Below are 16067 nucleotides of genomic sequence, written 5' to 3' on the forward strand. Positions count from 1 at the left end.
TAGGCACCTGTTGCTCTTGAGAGTTTGAGTTCCTGGCAAGATGGTGGTATGATGTTGTAGCAAAACCAATGCAATGAAAATCAGGGGACAAAGATTTTGGAACTGACTTAAATACTTTTTAGTGCCTTGGATAACCCATCTAAACTACGTGCCCCCAGATGCTCACATTGGCATCAACACAGCAAAGAGTGTTGAGAGGCTACAAATAATGGCCAAGAAAGCATTTGGAAATATATGACATTTAAGAAACTCTGCATGTGTATTTGCAAATGGACCTAGAATCCTCCTTTACTCATGCCTGACATGTTCTAACTTGAGGCCTTCCATGTCTCATGTTCTATGATTCTCCCTCAATTTTTACCTCTGGTCCTTGGTTTTCCATGGCTGCATTCGGATTGTAAGTATCCAAACTCTGGGTTCTCCCATTGTCTGTGGCTTGCCAGTACCTCTGCCTCTCAGTTTCCTGGATTGTCTCTCCTAAGAATCCTTTGCTTCCATTACTGCCCAAAGAAAGGTAAACCTTACTTGGGAAGGGTATCAACATCCAGGATGAACCAGTCCTAGGCACCCCTAGAAAAGTAGTTGAAATGTGTTCTCATCTTTTTTTCTTTTTTTAAAAGATTGATTGATTGATTGATTGAGAGAGGGAGAGAGGGAGAGAGAGAGAGTGCATGCGAACAAGCCAGGTAAAGGAGCTGAGGGAGAAGGAGAGGGACAAACAGACGAAGCACTGAGCATGGAGCCTGATGTGGGGCTCTATCTCAGGACCCTGAGATCATGACCTGAACCAAAATCAAGAGTAGGACATTCAACCAGCTAAGCCCCTCAGGTGCCCCTATGTTCTCATCTTTTAACAGGACTCTTTACTTTTAGTTTGCTCTTTCAGTTCCCTCTCAACTCAACATAAATTGAGTTGCAAAATCTTTTTATAAGATTATGTGATCTTTTAAAAATACAAATCAGATCCTCCATCCTTTCAATAAATTTGTGCCGTGACTCCTCATAGCCTCCTTCCTCGTAACCTTCAGAGTAAAGCCTGAATTTCTTGATCTCAAAGCCTGAGACATCAAGCTATCAGAAACCACAAGCCCAATTAAATGGTGATATGCATTTCTCCACACTTCTTAGATTGTATAGTAAAAACATATTACACTGAATATTTTAATCTGTTTTGCATTTTCTCAGAGAAATAGAGATATTATTATATAAATCAGTAGTTGGATGTTTTTTGGGGGAAAGAGTGGAAAATAGAATTGAATAGATGCTGGTTAATGCTATTTATATATAGTACTTGGTTTAACAAGCCTTTTGAAAGATCCATACTTTACATATCTTATACAAGCTAACTTAAAATCTTGGGTTATACATATCTAGATTGCATCTAATGTTTAATCAATTGGACACTTAGAAATAATGGGGAAATGATTTGTTGTCATACAATGGAGCCCTGCTTTCCATGCAGTGAGAATAACATTTTTATTTTAACACTTACACAATTGATTGTAAACTTTGAGGTGATATAATTTAAGTGGATCTGAACAGTCCATTAGCCATGTCAGTGTGTGCCCTCTTGCCAGGCTGGAGCTTTATGCTAAGCTGTTGTGTACTCACATAATCCCCTGCATCCATTGTCTCTACCTATTTAGCTTGAATACATACAAGGTGACTGCATTGTCTCTTCAACTTCCTTCTCAGTATAAACACTAAGAATAGAAAATAAATTTGGGGCAATATTATATTTTTCTAGTGGAGAGTTTGGAGAAATGAATGGGCTTAGAAATGTGTTTGTCACTATTTAGCTTTGTGTCTTTTAGTTATGTTGTCAATTTAGTATGGTTTTCAAGGTGATAAGACAGTGCTTAAGTTTTGGCTAGTGGAAAGAAGTTAAGATTAGGATTTTAGGAGAGATAATCAGTTGTGAGAGTATACAAAGGAATGATTTCTTCAAGTTCTTACTCCTTTTTCCCTCCATGCCCCTCATTTGCTCTTTTAAAGACCAGTTCATGTACTGCCAATGCCTCTCCTCCCCACACTGTCAGGAATATATCCTATGCATTAAAAATGGTACACTTTTGCTTATCTATAATATGACTCAGAGGGTAGTTTTCAGGTGTCTATTGTGTATTGACATGTGGAGGAGATACTAGCATCTGGGGTGATGCTGCTCTTGGTAGCCTCCTCCAGCCCAGGGAAGAGGTAAACTGGGAAAATTCATGCTTGAGTGAAGAGATTGTGAAGGTTGTGAACAGTTACAGAATTTTCCTTAGATACTTGCAAAGGGACACACTCTGCTACATAAAATCTTTGTTGGTAAATTTGCATGGAAATTAGCATAAATATGCATGTGTTTTACATAGACTATTTCTCATGTTGGTTTTATTTCTTGTTTATTTCTTGTGATATTCTCTTCCCTACAATGATGTCATTTTTCTTCTATGGCTTCCACATAAAACAAGTTATATTGCTTTAAACACACCCAGATTCCAGGGGGAAAGGGAAACATTACTTTTGGTGAGTAAGTGTGATCTATGTAGAGTGGGGGGAAATAAATTTCTGGCTCAATTTATCTAAGATTTGGGATGGTTAATGGGTTAATGCATGGCTGTTTCATTTGAATAAATATTCGTGCCATTTGAATGGTAGAGTAAGGGCATGTGGTACATCCAAAGTGATAGGTAGAAGGATATTTAGAGAAAAGTACGGATAGGCACTAGAAGTGCAGAGTAACACAAACGGATTGTGTGGTTTTGGGCAACTCACTTATACTTAGTTGTCAGTTTCTTCCCTGATTAAAAGAAAAAAAGGCATTAAATCAAGCAAGTTTAAAATCCCTTATAAACTCCAAAACTTATTATTTTTATATACTCTTTGATTTAATTACATGACAAATATTAAGCACCACGTAGCACATCAAATAACATCCTGGTGCCTTACTGTTCTGTGTCAAACCATTCCCCTTTGAAGGGTACTCAATGACTAATTTAAGCTTCTTTTTAGAGGCACTCATTTCTTTGTTCCTTTATCTCAGTTAAGTGGGCACATTAAGGTCTAACTTAAAAGACTTAGAAGACATCCGTTACTATACTACATGTGGTGCCAAGGACAGGCATAGCAGTTGGCTCTGTCCACATTTACATCCATAGGAAAAGAGTTTAGTGGTGATAACTGCATTTGATTTGGCATCTTTTATTCTAGGTCAGGCTTACCTCTTGGTCTACTGAACAAAGGCTTATCCAGTTGCACTTTTTAAAAGATTTTATTTATTTATTTGAGAGAAAGACAGATATAGCAACAGAGAACACAAGCCTGGGAGGAGAGGGAGAAGCAGGCTCCCTGCTAAGGGGAGCTTGATCTTAGGACCCTGGAAGCATGACCTGAGCTGAAGGCAGATGCTTAAATGAATGAGCCACCCAGGCACCCTCCAGTTGCATTTTAACAAAGCCGTTTTTTCAGAAATGAGAGGAGAAAAGACAATATACAGGGTACTAGGGTGTTGGAAAAATCTGTTTCAAACATATAGATGGTATCAAATTGCTGCTCTATGATTGGGGGGGGGGCTATTTTTGGTGAAAAACATCAGACATGGGTTATGTGCCAAGTAATACTTGCTACTTATATATACATATAAGATACACTGTGGTCATTTATATGTGTACAGGTCCCTTTTGCTTATGCCAGTGTGTTGTGTGTATGTGTGTGTGTGTGTGTGTGTGTGCACATGCACATGCACATAAGCAGAAATATGCAAGTAGACACATGTCATTGAGACCCTCTGGAACACACAGGACAAGTCTGATCTCTTCTTTAATTTTCTGGAGTACAAAGTTGAGGTTCATGTTTTAAGGCTGTCATGATGCTATAATTAGTTTAATACAGTATGTAATGGGTGGTCATCTCTCCCATATGATGAGTGATACCTTTATAGTTCTTACCTAATCATGAGAATATATTTATTTTACTTAAGTGACTTACCAATGGCTGTGATGATGGATAAGGATCTAAGTTGAGGTGGAATTGACTGGTTACCAAGACTGAGGTGTAGTTATAGAAGAGGAAATAGAACTAGCTCAGCCTTCTTTTGTAGCTCCCCTTCTGTAATGGGAAACCATATATTCAGCCTGTATTGTTGCCCATTTCCTTTCATTAATGTGGTGCTTTTGATATAGCTTTTGGCCAACTCCAGTATGAAGTAGGCCATTCTAAGTCAGGCTGCTTGGCAGGAAGACAAATGAAAGTCCAGATGCTATATTTTGAAATTAGAAATTACATCAACAAATGATTAAGTAAAACATGTCATTACCTTGACAAATACATGTTTGAACTACCTGGTAAGCCAGGTGCACATTTAGAGTTTTTGGTTCCTCAGAGTTCTGCACTGGGAAATTTTAGCATGGGGAGAACCAGCCCCTCTGGTTGTCAGCTGCTGGCCTCTTTCCTTCCTCTGTCAACCTTTGACTCTATCCTGTATCCACAAGGACTCTGATATAAATGCACATGGATGTCCCTGTGGCCAAGGTCTGTCTACATCCTTGAAAATGGCCGGGATCCCTGGGTGGCGCAGCGGTTTGGCGCCTGCCTTTGGCTCAGGGCGCGATCCTGGAGATCCAGGATCGATTCCCACGTCGGGCTCCCGGTGCATGGAGCCTGCTTCTCCCTCTGCCTGTGTCTCTGCCTCTCTCTCTCTCACTGTGTGCCTATCATAAATAAATTAAAAAAAAAATAAGAAAATGGCCCTACATTGTTAGTCCTCAGTCCTTGAGGTATGCACACTGATGGCATGATTTGCTGTTGGAAAATGAGTCCAGAGTAGAGGCTTGCAGAAGCCTTGGAAACAGGCCTGGGGCTCTTTTGGTAGGGAATTAGAGGATCCCAGGGTGAGGCCTTGAAAGGGAATATATGCTCCAGGGGAATGCTTTCTTGACCCTGTGGGCCCTTAGATGTTCAACAGAATGGTCTGATCAGGGCCATCTAAATTAGGAGACTCCTACAACAGAGATCCCTTTGAATCTAAGGGAGCTATTGCTGTCTTGTCAAAGTCTATTACCAAATTTTATTCTATCCCCTTTCCCTCATCTGTTTGATCGCCTTTGCAGATCCAACCTCCTATTTAATAATGCTATCACATTCCACTGGGCTCAGGACTCTATCATGGAAACCGAAGTTAGCTGGGTTATTGATGGATGGAAATTAGAGCCAGATCTTTCAGGGTAATTGATTTTTAGTTATTGGTCAATAAAAGGCACCTAGAGCTAAAGATCCCTTTGTCAGAACAGTTAATTATCCATTCTAAACCAGCTCTTGTACAAGCATTTGAAAACCATCATTGAAGCAAAAGCAATGGAAACCTCACTTTGCCATTTTGCATAAAATATCCCTCTAGGTTTTTCTCTGAGAAAATGGGAAGGAAAGGCAGCAAGCTCTTCTACACCATTGCATTGGTCTTCTACCCTTGTGAGGATATATAGCTTCTCTGCAGTTACTGTCTTCACTTGTTTCCCTAGTACCTAGACACAGGTCTGGTGGAAGAGTTGGAGGGAGCTCCTGCGGATATCAGCTCACTGGTAGGGGCAATGCCCCAGGGAACATGTTCTCTTTGGTATTTGCATACAGATGACTCATGCCAGTCAAGTGTTAACTCCTTTCCTCTTTCCTTTTCATGCAGCTCGAGAGGAGAATGTGGCCACTTTTCGAGGCTCAGAGTACCTGTGCTACGACCTGTCTCAGAACCCTATCCAGAGCAGCAGTGATGAAATCACCCTCTCCTTTAAGACCTGGCAGCGGAACGGGCTCATCCTGCACACGGGCAAGTCGGCTGATTATGTCAACCTGGCTCTGAAGGATGGTGCGGTCTCCTTGGTCATTAACCTGGGGTCCGGGGCCTTTGAGGCCATTGTGGAGCCAGTGAATGGAAAATTCAACGACAACGCCTGGCACGATGTCAAAGTGACACGCAACCTCCGGCAGGTAATGGCTGAGGGGAGAGAGTGCCCGGAGGCTCCTCTTGGGTAGCTGGGGAGGAGGTTTGTGGAGCAGGTACTGGATTAGCTGGAGCTGGGGAAGGGTATAGATACAGGTTGGATTTGTCAACGTCTAACACTCTCCCAGTCTTTGCAGTTTCACAAGGAAAATTATGAAAATATGTTTCTCCTCATACTTCAATTCTCCACTTGTGCTTATTTTTTCCAGAAAATAAAATTCAGTTGTGTAGATAATAAAAGTTATAAATACTTTCATTTCTTTTATCCTGCTTTCCTTTGTATCATTTTCTTAATTACATTTGAATCTTGCTGTATTATTGTTAAATTCAATTAGGGATGATGTTTTGTTTCTGCAGCTTACTAGATTTTCCTCATTTTTTTGAATATATGTTTATCTTTTTAATTAAGTTAGCCATTGCCATGATGCCATGACTTTAATTCCTTCCAGAACAAGCCTTCCTTTTTTTCCTTCCTTTTAATTTACTCCCCTCCTCTGCTTTCTTTCTTTCTTCCTTTCTTTTTTTCCCTGTTGTTATGTTAATCTGAAGCCTTAGAATGAATTAGCTGGAATCTTTCTGAATTCCTCTGTTTCTCTGTTCCTTGGTGCGGTGGTCCTACTATATTGCCCCTGTCTCTACCTCCGAGGCTCTTCAGTTGACTGGGAGGCCTGGAAAGTGGAAGGACCCAAATAAAAAAGTCAACTTTGGAGCAGCCTTTCCTGGTTCTGTTCGTGCTTGAGAACTCACATCGCTTCCCGATTCTAAGCAGGCAACTCCGTCAGGTGACAATGCTCTCAGAAAGCCTTAGCCAAGTGAAGTTGTTTTCAATCTCATGACTAATAATAATAGTCATAGCAGTATAATAGTAACATCTCACCAGCCCACATCAGTGAAGATAAAAAGCATTTCCTATAAAAGCCAGGGTCTGTGCTAATGCCCATTTCTGGGTTGCTCTTTGCGCTTGCTTTTTTTCTCCTTGTGAATTTGTTATAACCCAGTTAGACAGTGTTCGTCCTTTATTAATCAGAAAACATGTGCAAATTTCCATAAAGTGCTTATCAAATTTTCTTCTGCAGTATGATTGATTTAATGCCTTCTAATGTAAATATGAAAGTGTAAGAACTGACAGGTGTCTGCATATGTTTTCTGTTTGAGAAAAGGGTAACTCCTTAGTACTGCTAAGTGAACAGAGAAGGTTCACAGGTGCTGGGACCACACAGTATTCAAAACACCCATTGTAACACTTAAGTATGTTGAGGAAGCCACCTGGTTGGGAGATTCTCTTCTATCTATGGTGACGTTACCAAATAATACAAGTCTTAGAACCCCCCACTCATCTTAATACCCATGAACTGGACATTTTTGAATCACTGTTTTTCCTCGAAGGCCAAAGGATACAATTGCTACTGCTTTCTTTCACCCATCCATGCTTACTCAGCTCAGCTGTCTAGAGGGTCCAAGTCGAATGTCCACTTGCTAACATATAAGGGCGTGATATGTTTGAGTTGCAGAGACCAGACCAAAAAGTAAAACATGACCTTTTGACAGTTTTGATGGGCAGGTACACAGTACACAGTAGGCTTTAGTCAGTGCAAGGAAAGCATTTTCATGCTTTGGGGAGCAGGGCAAGGTTGTGTTTCTCACCAGCCAGTCTGTTTCTCTGATTCTCTCCCACTCCATATACTGCGTTGCCATTCTAGAGTGATTCCAATTAGCCAGAGAAAGGATTGCTTTCATTTCTACTGAAAACACTTTTCTAAAATAGAATTGGGCCCCAGTTCCATCCTTTAAACTGAGTGGGGGATGAACCAAACTGTTACTCAAACATTGGTTGTGCTGTTTTGGTCAGTGCGAGCAGAGGAGAGCAACCCTGGAGGGTTTCTCTTCCAAGCTGTGAGACCTAGCTTCCTCAGCGCCCTTGGACAAACCATTTAACCTTGCCACACCACAGTTTTCATTTGTGAAATGGTGATTACAATCCTCCCCAGCCATGTGTGGTGGCTAAATATGCAAAGCACCTTATGTTCCAGAAGGATTATGAGCTCCTCCATGGTCTGGGTGCTAGACTCACTGTGACATGCACACAATTTATAAGCCAAGGATTCTGTTGTGAAGGTGACTGTGTCTGTCTATCACCAATGATGCCGCTAAGTAGAGTTCTCAGTTCTGGACAGGGCTACAGAGGCCTGAGGATGTTGGGGGGTATTTCTTGGCAGAGGGACTATGAATCTCATAGAGAAAGTGCAGCTAAAATTGGTCTTCATTGAAATCCTGACTGAATTTTGCATCCAAATGCAATTTATTGAAAGAGAGGGAAATCTCAGAAAAGCAGAGTTGATTTTGCAAATGTAATCCTTTCAGTGCTGAATCATCTAAGATTATTATTTTGCTCATTAAAAATACATTTATAACATCTTTTTTTAGTTCTGTGGGATACATTTCAAGGGGTCGGAAGCCCCTATCTATTTCAATTAAACTGTAAATTGCTTCATAAATATTTGATAACAAGCTTATGACTGTCTCATCTACTTTTTTGGTAAGGTCGAATGGCTTCTGTGGCAAAAAATTCATCTGAGGAATGCTTACTTGGAGTTTCCTGGAGTATTCATTACTAACTGGAGCAGAACTTTGCCCATTTCTTCCTTCTTTGCCATCTACTCATGGCTCTGCCTTTGAGCCAAGTCAGGACCAAGGCCAGCTACTTTACTAAGGGTTCTGATTAAGGGAAGGAATGTGGACTGTCTGTTCCAGACTGTAACTGGGATTAGGGACCAAGGTAGTGATGCATTTTCTCTGGGTTTGTTTTTGGTCTTGTTTTAAAATCCATGACCTTGAACATGGCCCTCGTCTGACTTGCTTTACCTCTAATGCAACTTTAGTGAAACCACAAACAGAAAACTGGGGTTACCGGTCTTCCAGCCTTCCAGCTTAGGGTGTGTTGGCAATTTAGCATCTGAAAATAGTCAGAGGTGACAAATCATAGGGCTTCTTTAATAATGTTTAACCTGCCAGTCTTTTGTGTTATCCATACACGAAATTGCTTTTACAAGCTTGAAAAGCATTTTCTGAAGGGGGATGTAGGGGAGAGCGATTCCAATGGGAAGCATTCTGGCAAAGACAACAAAATAAATAACTACATTGGGAAGTAAAGAAGACCCCCACCTATTTTGATGTACTCTGACAACACAGTTATTGTATACCAAGAGGAAGGGCGAGAGGAGAATGTCCCCCTCCTGCCGCACATGTCCACACAAAATCAAGGGCGTCATGGACCTTTAATCACCTGTGGAAACCCAGAATAAGCTACGTCATATAGCTTTCCTATGCTAGAGGCAACCTATACATGCTTTACTAAATTGTTGTTGTTGTTGTTGCTGTATTGAAAGTCCTAATCATCCATGCATGTAGTCAGAGTTATATATATATATATATAAAGTCCCCCAAATATTAGTATTTTAGCTCTACCTATCTACATGTGAAATGATAATATTTAGAGGGTGTTTTCTTTCAGGACAGATGGACTGTGTATGGGCAAGAGGGTGGGAAGGGAAAAAAGGGTGTTCATTCAGAAGAGCCCTTGGAAAGTAAGTATGATGCTAATTCTAACTGGGGTGAGGTCCAGTCTGAGCAGTGTTCAGAAAAAGGGGGGGTTCAATGGCAGGGTGGGTTGCAGCTCCTTTCCTGGCTCTGCCCCGGCTGCCAAGGTTTTCCATAGAGTCTTGGTCTCATTGTCTTCCCCACTCTCTTTTTCTGTGTCGGGTGCCTTTTTTTTGAAAAACTAACACAAGATCATTCATGCAATGTGTCATTTTACTAACCGACTAATGTACTAACACCCTAACGACTCATCTTTGTTTTTAGTTTTTTTAATTAACAATCGTTCTGTTCACAATTTTTAATTTCCTTTCTTCCCCCTTTTCCGCAAAGCACTCAGGCATCGGACACGCTATGGTAAACAAACTACATTGTCTGGTAGATATCATTCTTATTGTCTCTTTTTTTGGGTTTGCCGTGTGTTGCCCTCCTTTTCCTTCCCAGACCCCCCTTTTATCCTCCTTAGACTTGTTTCTTCTTTTAAAATTTTTTGTTGGATTAAATGCAAGCCTTTCTTTTTTGTTAAAAAAGAAAAGAAAAAAAGAAAAAGAAAAAAGAAGGAAGGGGAACATGCCTGTCCTGGAAATGGTATTTGGATGAGTTTGGGACGGTTTCCTTTTCTCCAGTTTGTCATTTTTTTTCCCCTAAAAATGGTTTTTAAAAGAAAGATTCTCCATTTAGCTAAATTTGTTTTGTTTTGTTTTCTTATTTTGCAACTTTCAAGTTACAGACTAGGGACAACAGGATTTCTGTTGAGGACTTTCTTCTCTCTGTGCCTCCCCGTCCCCTCTCACTTTTCCTCCTTTCTCGTTCCTCCCCCCCCCACTCCTGAAGCCCGTTTTTTTTTCCCTTTGGTGTGGCCACGGCCAGCCGCCACAGGTGATCTGGGGAGGAAAGTACTCTACTTCCTCTATTCTTCCTTTCCCAGCTCTCACCTTAATCCGCACCGTGGCCAAAGGGAGCTCTGCCAGTGTGTTCTCCGCACAGACTCTGCATGGCATGTTCCTGTCTCGTGGATTTCCCCATGGGCATCAGAGTTTGTTCTCTTGTGTTCCTCCTCATCACTAACAACCTGTCCATCATCAGCCCACTTCCATGCTCTTCTCTCTCTTCATTTTGTCTCCACTCTTCTTCATCCTTCTCTCATCCTTCATTATATTTTGGGGTTGGGTTTGGACTTTTTCTTTTTTTTTTTTTTTTTTTTTTACTTTAGTTGAGGGAGGTGGCAGGCAGGGGAAAGATAACCCTTTAGTTTTGAGTGGTTTGTTTGTTTGGTTTGTTTGTTTTTTTGGTGGTTTTACTTCCATCTTGTGTTCCAAATTTTGTTTAGTGCATGTAAGTGTGAAGTGGATTTCAATTCTTCCCTTTGGTTTTCCTCACTCCTGCCCCCATCCCTGCCCTTTTTCTTATACCTTTTTCTCTTGGCTCCTCATCATTTTCGCATGGGTGTGTCAGCGTATGGTGTATGCACGTTTTGAGGCCCCATCTTTTTTCTCTGCCCTCTGCTCCCTTCATGGATGTTGGGTGTGTGGGTGCTATTTCTTCCCTGTGGGCGTTATTATTTTTATTTTGGTTATTATGCCTCATATTCCTTTCTTTTTGTTACAGTTGCCTTTTTGGTTTGGGTCATTTCTTCTCTTGGTGGTGGTGATGTCAGTGAAGGGAGGGCAGGGGTTGGTGTCCTGGGGTAGTCCATGGCATGTATCATCCATGACATATCAAAAACAAGACCCTTCTCCTTCCCTCCCTGAATGCATGTTTGTCAGCGTGGTGTGAGCCCCGAAAGAAACAAATAAAAGAGAAAAGAAAAAGAAAAGAAAAAAGAAAAAACCATCCACAACCAAAGACCAACCCTAACAAACCCCATTGTCAAATGTCTCCTTTGCTGTTTTTCACTACCACCATAAATAACAATCGTGCAAAAAATAGCCGTTTTACCAATGAACTGAGACAAGTGATGTCGTCTGAGGATAGTTCCATTTTCTAGCCTGACTCAGTAAAGAGTGCAGTGGGTAGAGCAAGTTGCTCATCCTGACAATTCCACCAAAGTCTCCTGAGAGTCTGCAGACGAATGCTGGAGGCTTGGGTTACAGGGAAGGCAGACCAGAAAATGGAATTTGGCTGCATATACCAAAGTCAATCCAAATTAGAAAGAATACCTCACCAAAATCTTAATGAAAGTGACGTCACAGGTAGGGGAAGTCACCGGATTTTGATAAGACTGTAAAGTCATTGCTGGGATTTTTTTGTCCCTATGTCCCTCCACCAGGTGACAATCTCTGTGGATGGCATCCTTACCACGACAGGCTACACCCAAGAGGACTACACCATGCTGGGCTCTGATGACTTCTTCTACGTGGGAGGAAGCCCGAGTACCGCTGACTTGCCAGGCTCACCTGTCAGCAACAACTTTATGGGCTGCCTTAAAGAGGTAAAGGTCACGTTCTCTCTTTAATTCATTGACCATCCCAAGAACAAATGAATTTCCAGCTCAGTGAGGGGCTCTGTCTCGCTCAGTCTTTGAGGCCATAGGTTGTAGCAAAAAAGACTTTGGACTTGGAAGTAAGGTCCGATGTTTTGGTTCCCACTTAAGCTGGTTGCATGATCTTGGGTTTGCCACTTATGTGCTTTGTGGTTCTGTTGTCTCATCTAACTAATGGAGAATTGCATCCTACAGGTAGCTGTACTTTATCAATTAAATGAAATAACACAGATGAGAGGACTTTGATATCACAAGAACTACACCTTGTAAAGTTTGATTTCATACTTTGACTTGGCAAGTAGGGAAACTCTAGCTAAAAATAGCTCAATTTGTGGTTGTGTGTCTTGTCTAAAACATAACATATGTATTATTTTACCTTTGCCAAGCTTGGTGTTCCCAAGAGTCTCATTATTTGAGATGAAGCAGAATTTTCAGAATGTAACATTAAGGCCCAGAAGACTGGTTTTTCCTTTTCTTTCTTCTTCTTTTTTTTAATCCTCTGAAAGCTAGCAGATGTGAGAAAGCAGTGGGGCTTTGCCATTACTCATTTATTACTATTGTAGCTGATGTGCTGAGACCTCTGTCTGAGAACAGAGGAGCTTCAGTCAAGTGTAAGTTCTCTAAGGTCAATTGTTGAGGCAAGAAGAATCAGACTTGATTTGGTCGAGTTCTTTCAGAATACTGTGTCAACTGCACATTTTTGTTTAATCTAAACTAAGCCTGATTGCCTGAGATATCTATACCTCCTTCCCTGGGGAAATTCCTTGAGAAGCTAACAGTGTTCTTTTGTGTAGATAAAGATCCCTTGTGACAGGTTATGAGACTCCTCTCAGGGCACATATTTTATTCTTATTATGGTTATTTGGAATTTGTTGAACATCGGTTATATATGAGATGGCATTGTACATGCTTTCAGTCACACCACTCAGCTGTGAACCATGTCAAGACAGGAGTTGCACCCATTATGCCTGGCATATAGAAGGTACATAATAAGTATTTATGGAGTGTATACATTTATCAAGTAATTATTGGGTACCATTTTTGTATTGTAACTGAACTTAGTGGCTCTTTATAAGCTGTCATCTCCATGATTGGAGACCTTATAATCTAGGAAGGGGGATGATATCTATAAGTGAACAAGTACAGCTCAGGTCACTGTGTATTCAGTGTCACTGACTAAATGTTCTAATTGAGTAGAATTAGAGGAGAGAGATAAATTTTAGGTGGAAGTCAATTTCAGAGGAGAATTGATATTTGAACTGGGCCTCGATACAGTAAATGTGTGAATTGAGAGGAAGAGGAGACATGACAAAGAAGGGAAAAATCCAATTACAACTCTGTATTGTTCTTGGTCTGAAGGACAAATTACAGACGAGAACCCAAAAGTGCTTTCCTCTTTCTGCTGGATGTTAGCTACGCTTCTTCTGGCTGTAAAGATGCCAGTAGTCATTCCTGACAGAATTGCAGTGGACACAGAACACTTCCTCCCTGGGATTTGCTCCCATTTGGATAGAATAAAGGTATAAACTGCTCAGCACCTAATGAACCCTGAAAGACTCTTAAACTGTGTTAAATCACACACACACAGGAATTGTACTCTTGTCAGAAATAGATAGGAACATTCTGCTGCCACGTACATGGCTCAGGCATGAATGAGGCATTGATTATTGTGGAAAACTCACCCTTTTTTTTTAAAGGTTTTATTTATTTATTCATGAGAGAGAGAGAGAGAGGCAGAGACACAGGCAGAGGGAGAAGCAGGCTCCACGCAGGGAGCCCGATGTGGGACTCGATCCCAGGACTCCAGGATCATGCACTGGACCGAAGGCAGGCACTAAACCACTGAGCCACCCAGGGATCCCTCATCCATTTTTTTGTAGTGAAATAACCCTGAGCATGGACAGAATCTAGGGGAGGCCTCTAGAATTAATTTTCCCCTGCACACAATTATATTGAAGCATCTCTCAATTATGTATGTTGAGACAAAGGAACAGTTTCCCAATTGCAAATTATCAATCAGAAAGGATGTTCCTGAACATTTTGAAACAAGCCTCATAAAAACGCGAAGATATCTCTGATGGTTTCATATACACAAAACCTAAAGTAAATGAAGTCTGTATGGACACACACACACACACACACAGACACACACGCATGCACTCACGTACCCACTGCCCAGGTATAGAGAGCAGAAAACTTCAAAAGTCCATAAGAAATGTTATTTTAATAGCTGCAAAATTAAAGACAGCTCTGAAAAAAAAAAGTGTCAGTAACAGAAATAATTAGTACTTAGTAGTAAAAATATATACATAGCAGCATGAATCTGCATTTAAATCCAGATCAAGTCAGAAAAAAGAAAGTCCATCCCATTCTGGGGGAAGCAATAGACACAATTAGAACTTCGTTAACTGATACCACCATCTCTGTGTTACATACAGAATTGTGTTTCCAAGGAATTTGGGAAGCTTTCTCCTTTGTCTGAGTATCTTAAACAGAGAACTTCCAGTGTCCTGTGGTCCTGGCATATTCTTTCTTTCCACTTAATCATTACAGTTCACTTTTCTGTAGGGCAGGTCTGGGAAATTCTTCTCTTGCTCTTGATATTTGTCTTTGTCAATTTAGTGAATAGTGGAAGCTTCCAGCTAGGTTGGGATTTCTCTCCTTGATAACTCCCGTATAGCCACTTGAACTGTTTACCCTTAGACCAGTGTCCAGTTATTTAACAAGCCCTTCTTCCCTATCTCTTTCTTCCTTTTTTCTGACCTTGCCTGCCATTTGAGGCTCTGTGTTGCCTTAAGCTGAGCTGGGCACTTTTATGTATTATTTTCTTCAAAATGGGGACATGGCAAAAGGACTTCAGAGTTTCTGTTCCAGATCACTGATACTTTGTGTGTAGTACAAAATAAGCTTTATCTTTTTAACCACAGTTACTTCACCCTCAAAAGTTCTGCCTCCACTGTTAAGCAGAATGACTGTGGATTTCACCTGGATGCACACTTCCTAGCTCCATGCTGCTATAAAAGCCGCCACAAAGACTGTCCAGATTGTCCTCAGACTATCGTGGTTCTCCATACACCCTAGTTATCAATACAAGTTTGTGTTCACTTAAACATTACCACCTCGGTTTCTTGTTCCTTGTCGTGGTTTGGTGATTTAACATGTATGTCTTTTTTTGGGTCTTGTGGGTTTACAGCTCCTACAATGGTTCTTAGCACCTACTGGGCTCTCAGTACACATTTTCTAAGTGAAACCACATGTTTGCAAATTAATTGTGTTTAAACAAATAATCTTGTAAATAAAGTGTTTGTGAAATTACTATTGTAGGTAAATGCTCTTTGGCACTATTAGCCATATGATTTTCTTGGGATCACTAAGAACATCTTGGCATGGCAACAGCTGAATCTTTTAGGAACTTCCTAGCTATCTGATATGAGAGAAGTATTATGTAGAAAGGCTCAGCAAGGCTAAGAGAAGTGAGTTGGAACTTCCTCTAGGAAGAACAGGATTGAAAAGGCTTTGACAGAGGTGTAGTTGTATTAAGAAAAAGTATACTGGGCTTATAATCAGAAAATCTGGTTGGGAATACCAGCTTTGTCACTGGCTGTATGGTCTGCAGTAAGCCACTGATCCTATTTGAATCTATTTCTTCCCTAACATGGATATACTAGGCTCTTTGTCATGTTCTTCCTAAATGAAATAATATACATAAAAGTTAAACCAAACAGACATGTGCATTTTGCTATAATAATTATTTTTTAAAAGATTTATTTATTCTTGAGAGACACAGACTGAGAGAGAGAGGCAGAGACATAGGCAGAGGGAGAAGCAGGCTCCTCGCAGAGAGCCTGATGTGGAATTCGATCCTGGATCCCAGGATCATGATCTGAGCCGAAGGCAGGCGCCCGACCACTGAGCTACCCAGGTGTCCCTATAATAATTATTCTTAAGGATTTTATAATACCTCTTATAAACAACTTGTAAATACAAATATAACTATACATTTGTATACATTGG

General features: G+C 40.8%; 1 protein-coding gene across 20 annotated transcripts in view; it reads left to right on the forward strand.

Moving 5' to 3' along the window:
• Positions 1–16067, forward strand: part of NRXN3 (neurexin 3) — a 1529630-nt gene that overhangs the window by 436207 nt on the left and 1077356 nt on the right. For 11 of the 20 annotated variants that reach the window (XM_072839524.1, XM_072839530.1, XM_072839517.1 and 8 more), the window contains 3 exons: positions 5663–5964; positions 9905–9928; positions 11841–12002. In XM_072839524.1, coding sequence (XP_072695625.1) covers positions 5663–5964; positions 9905–9928; positions 11841–12002 — 488 coding nt within the window. The remainder of the gene's footprint in view (positions 1–5662; positions 5965–9904; positions 9929–11840; positions 12003–16067) is intronic. The other 9 variants (XM_072839526.1, XM_072839532.1, XM_072839519.1 and 6 more) reach the window with 1 other exon arrangement.

The sequence above is a fragment of the Canis lupus genome, chromosome 9, assembly GCF_048164855.1.
Source record: "Canis lupus baileyi chromosome 9, mCanLup2.hap1, whole genome shotgun sequence".
Taxonomy (NCBI): domain Eukaryota; kingdom Metazoa; phylum Chordata; class Mammalia; order Carnivora; family Canidae; genus Canis; species Canis lupus.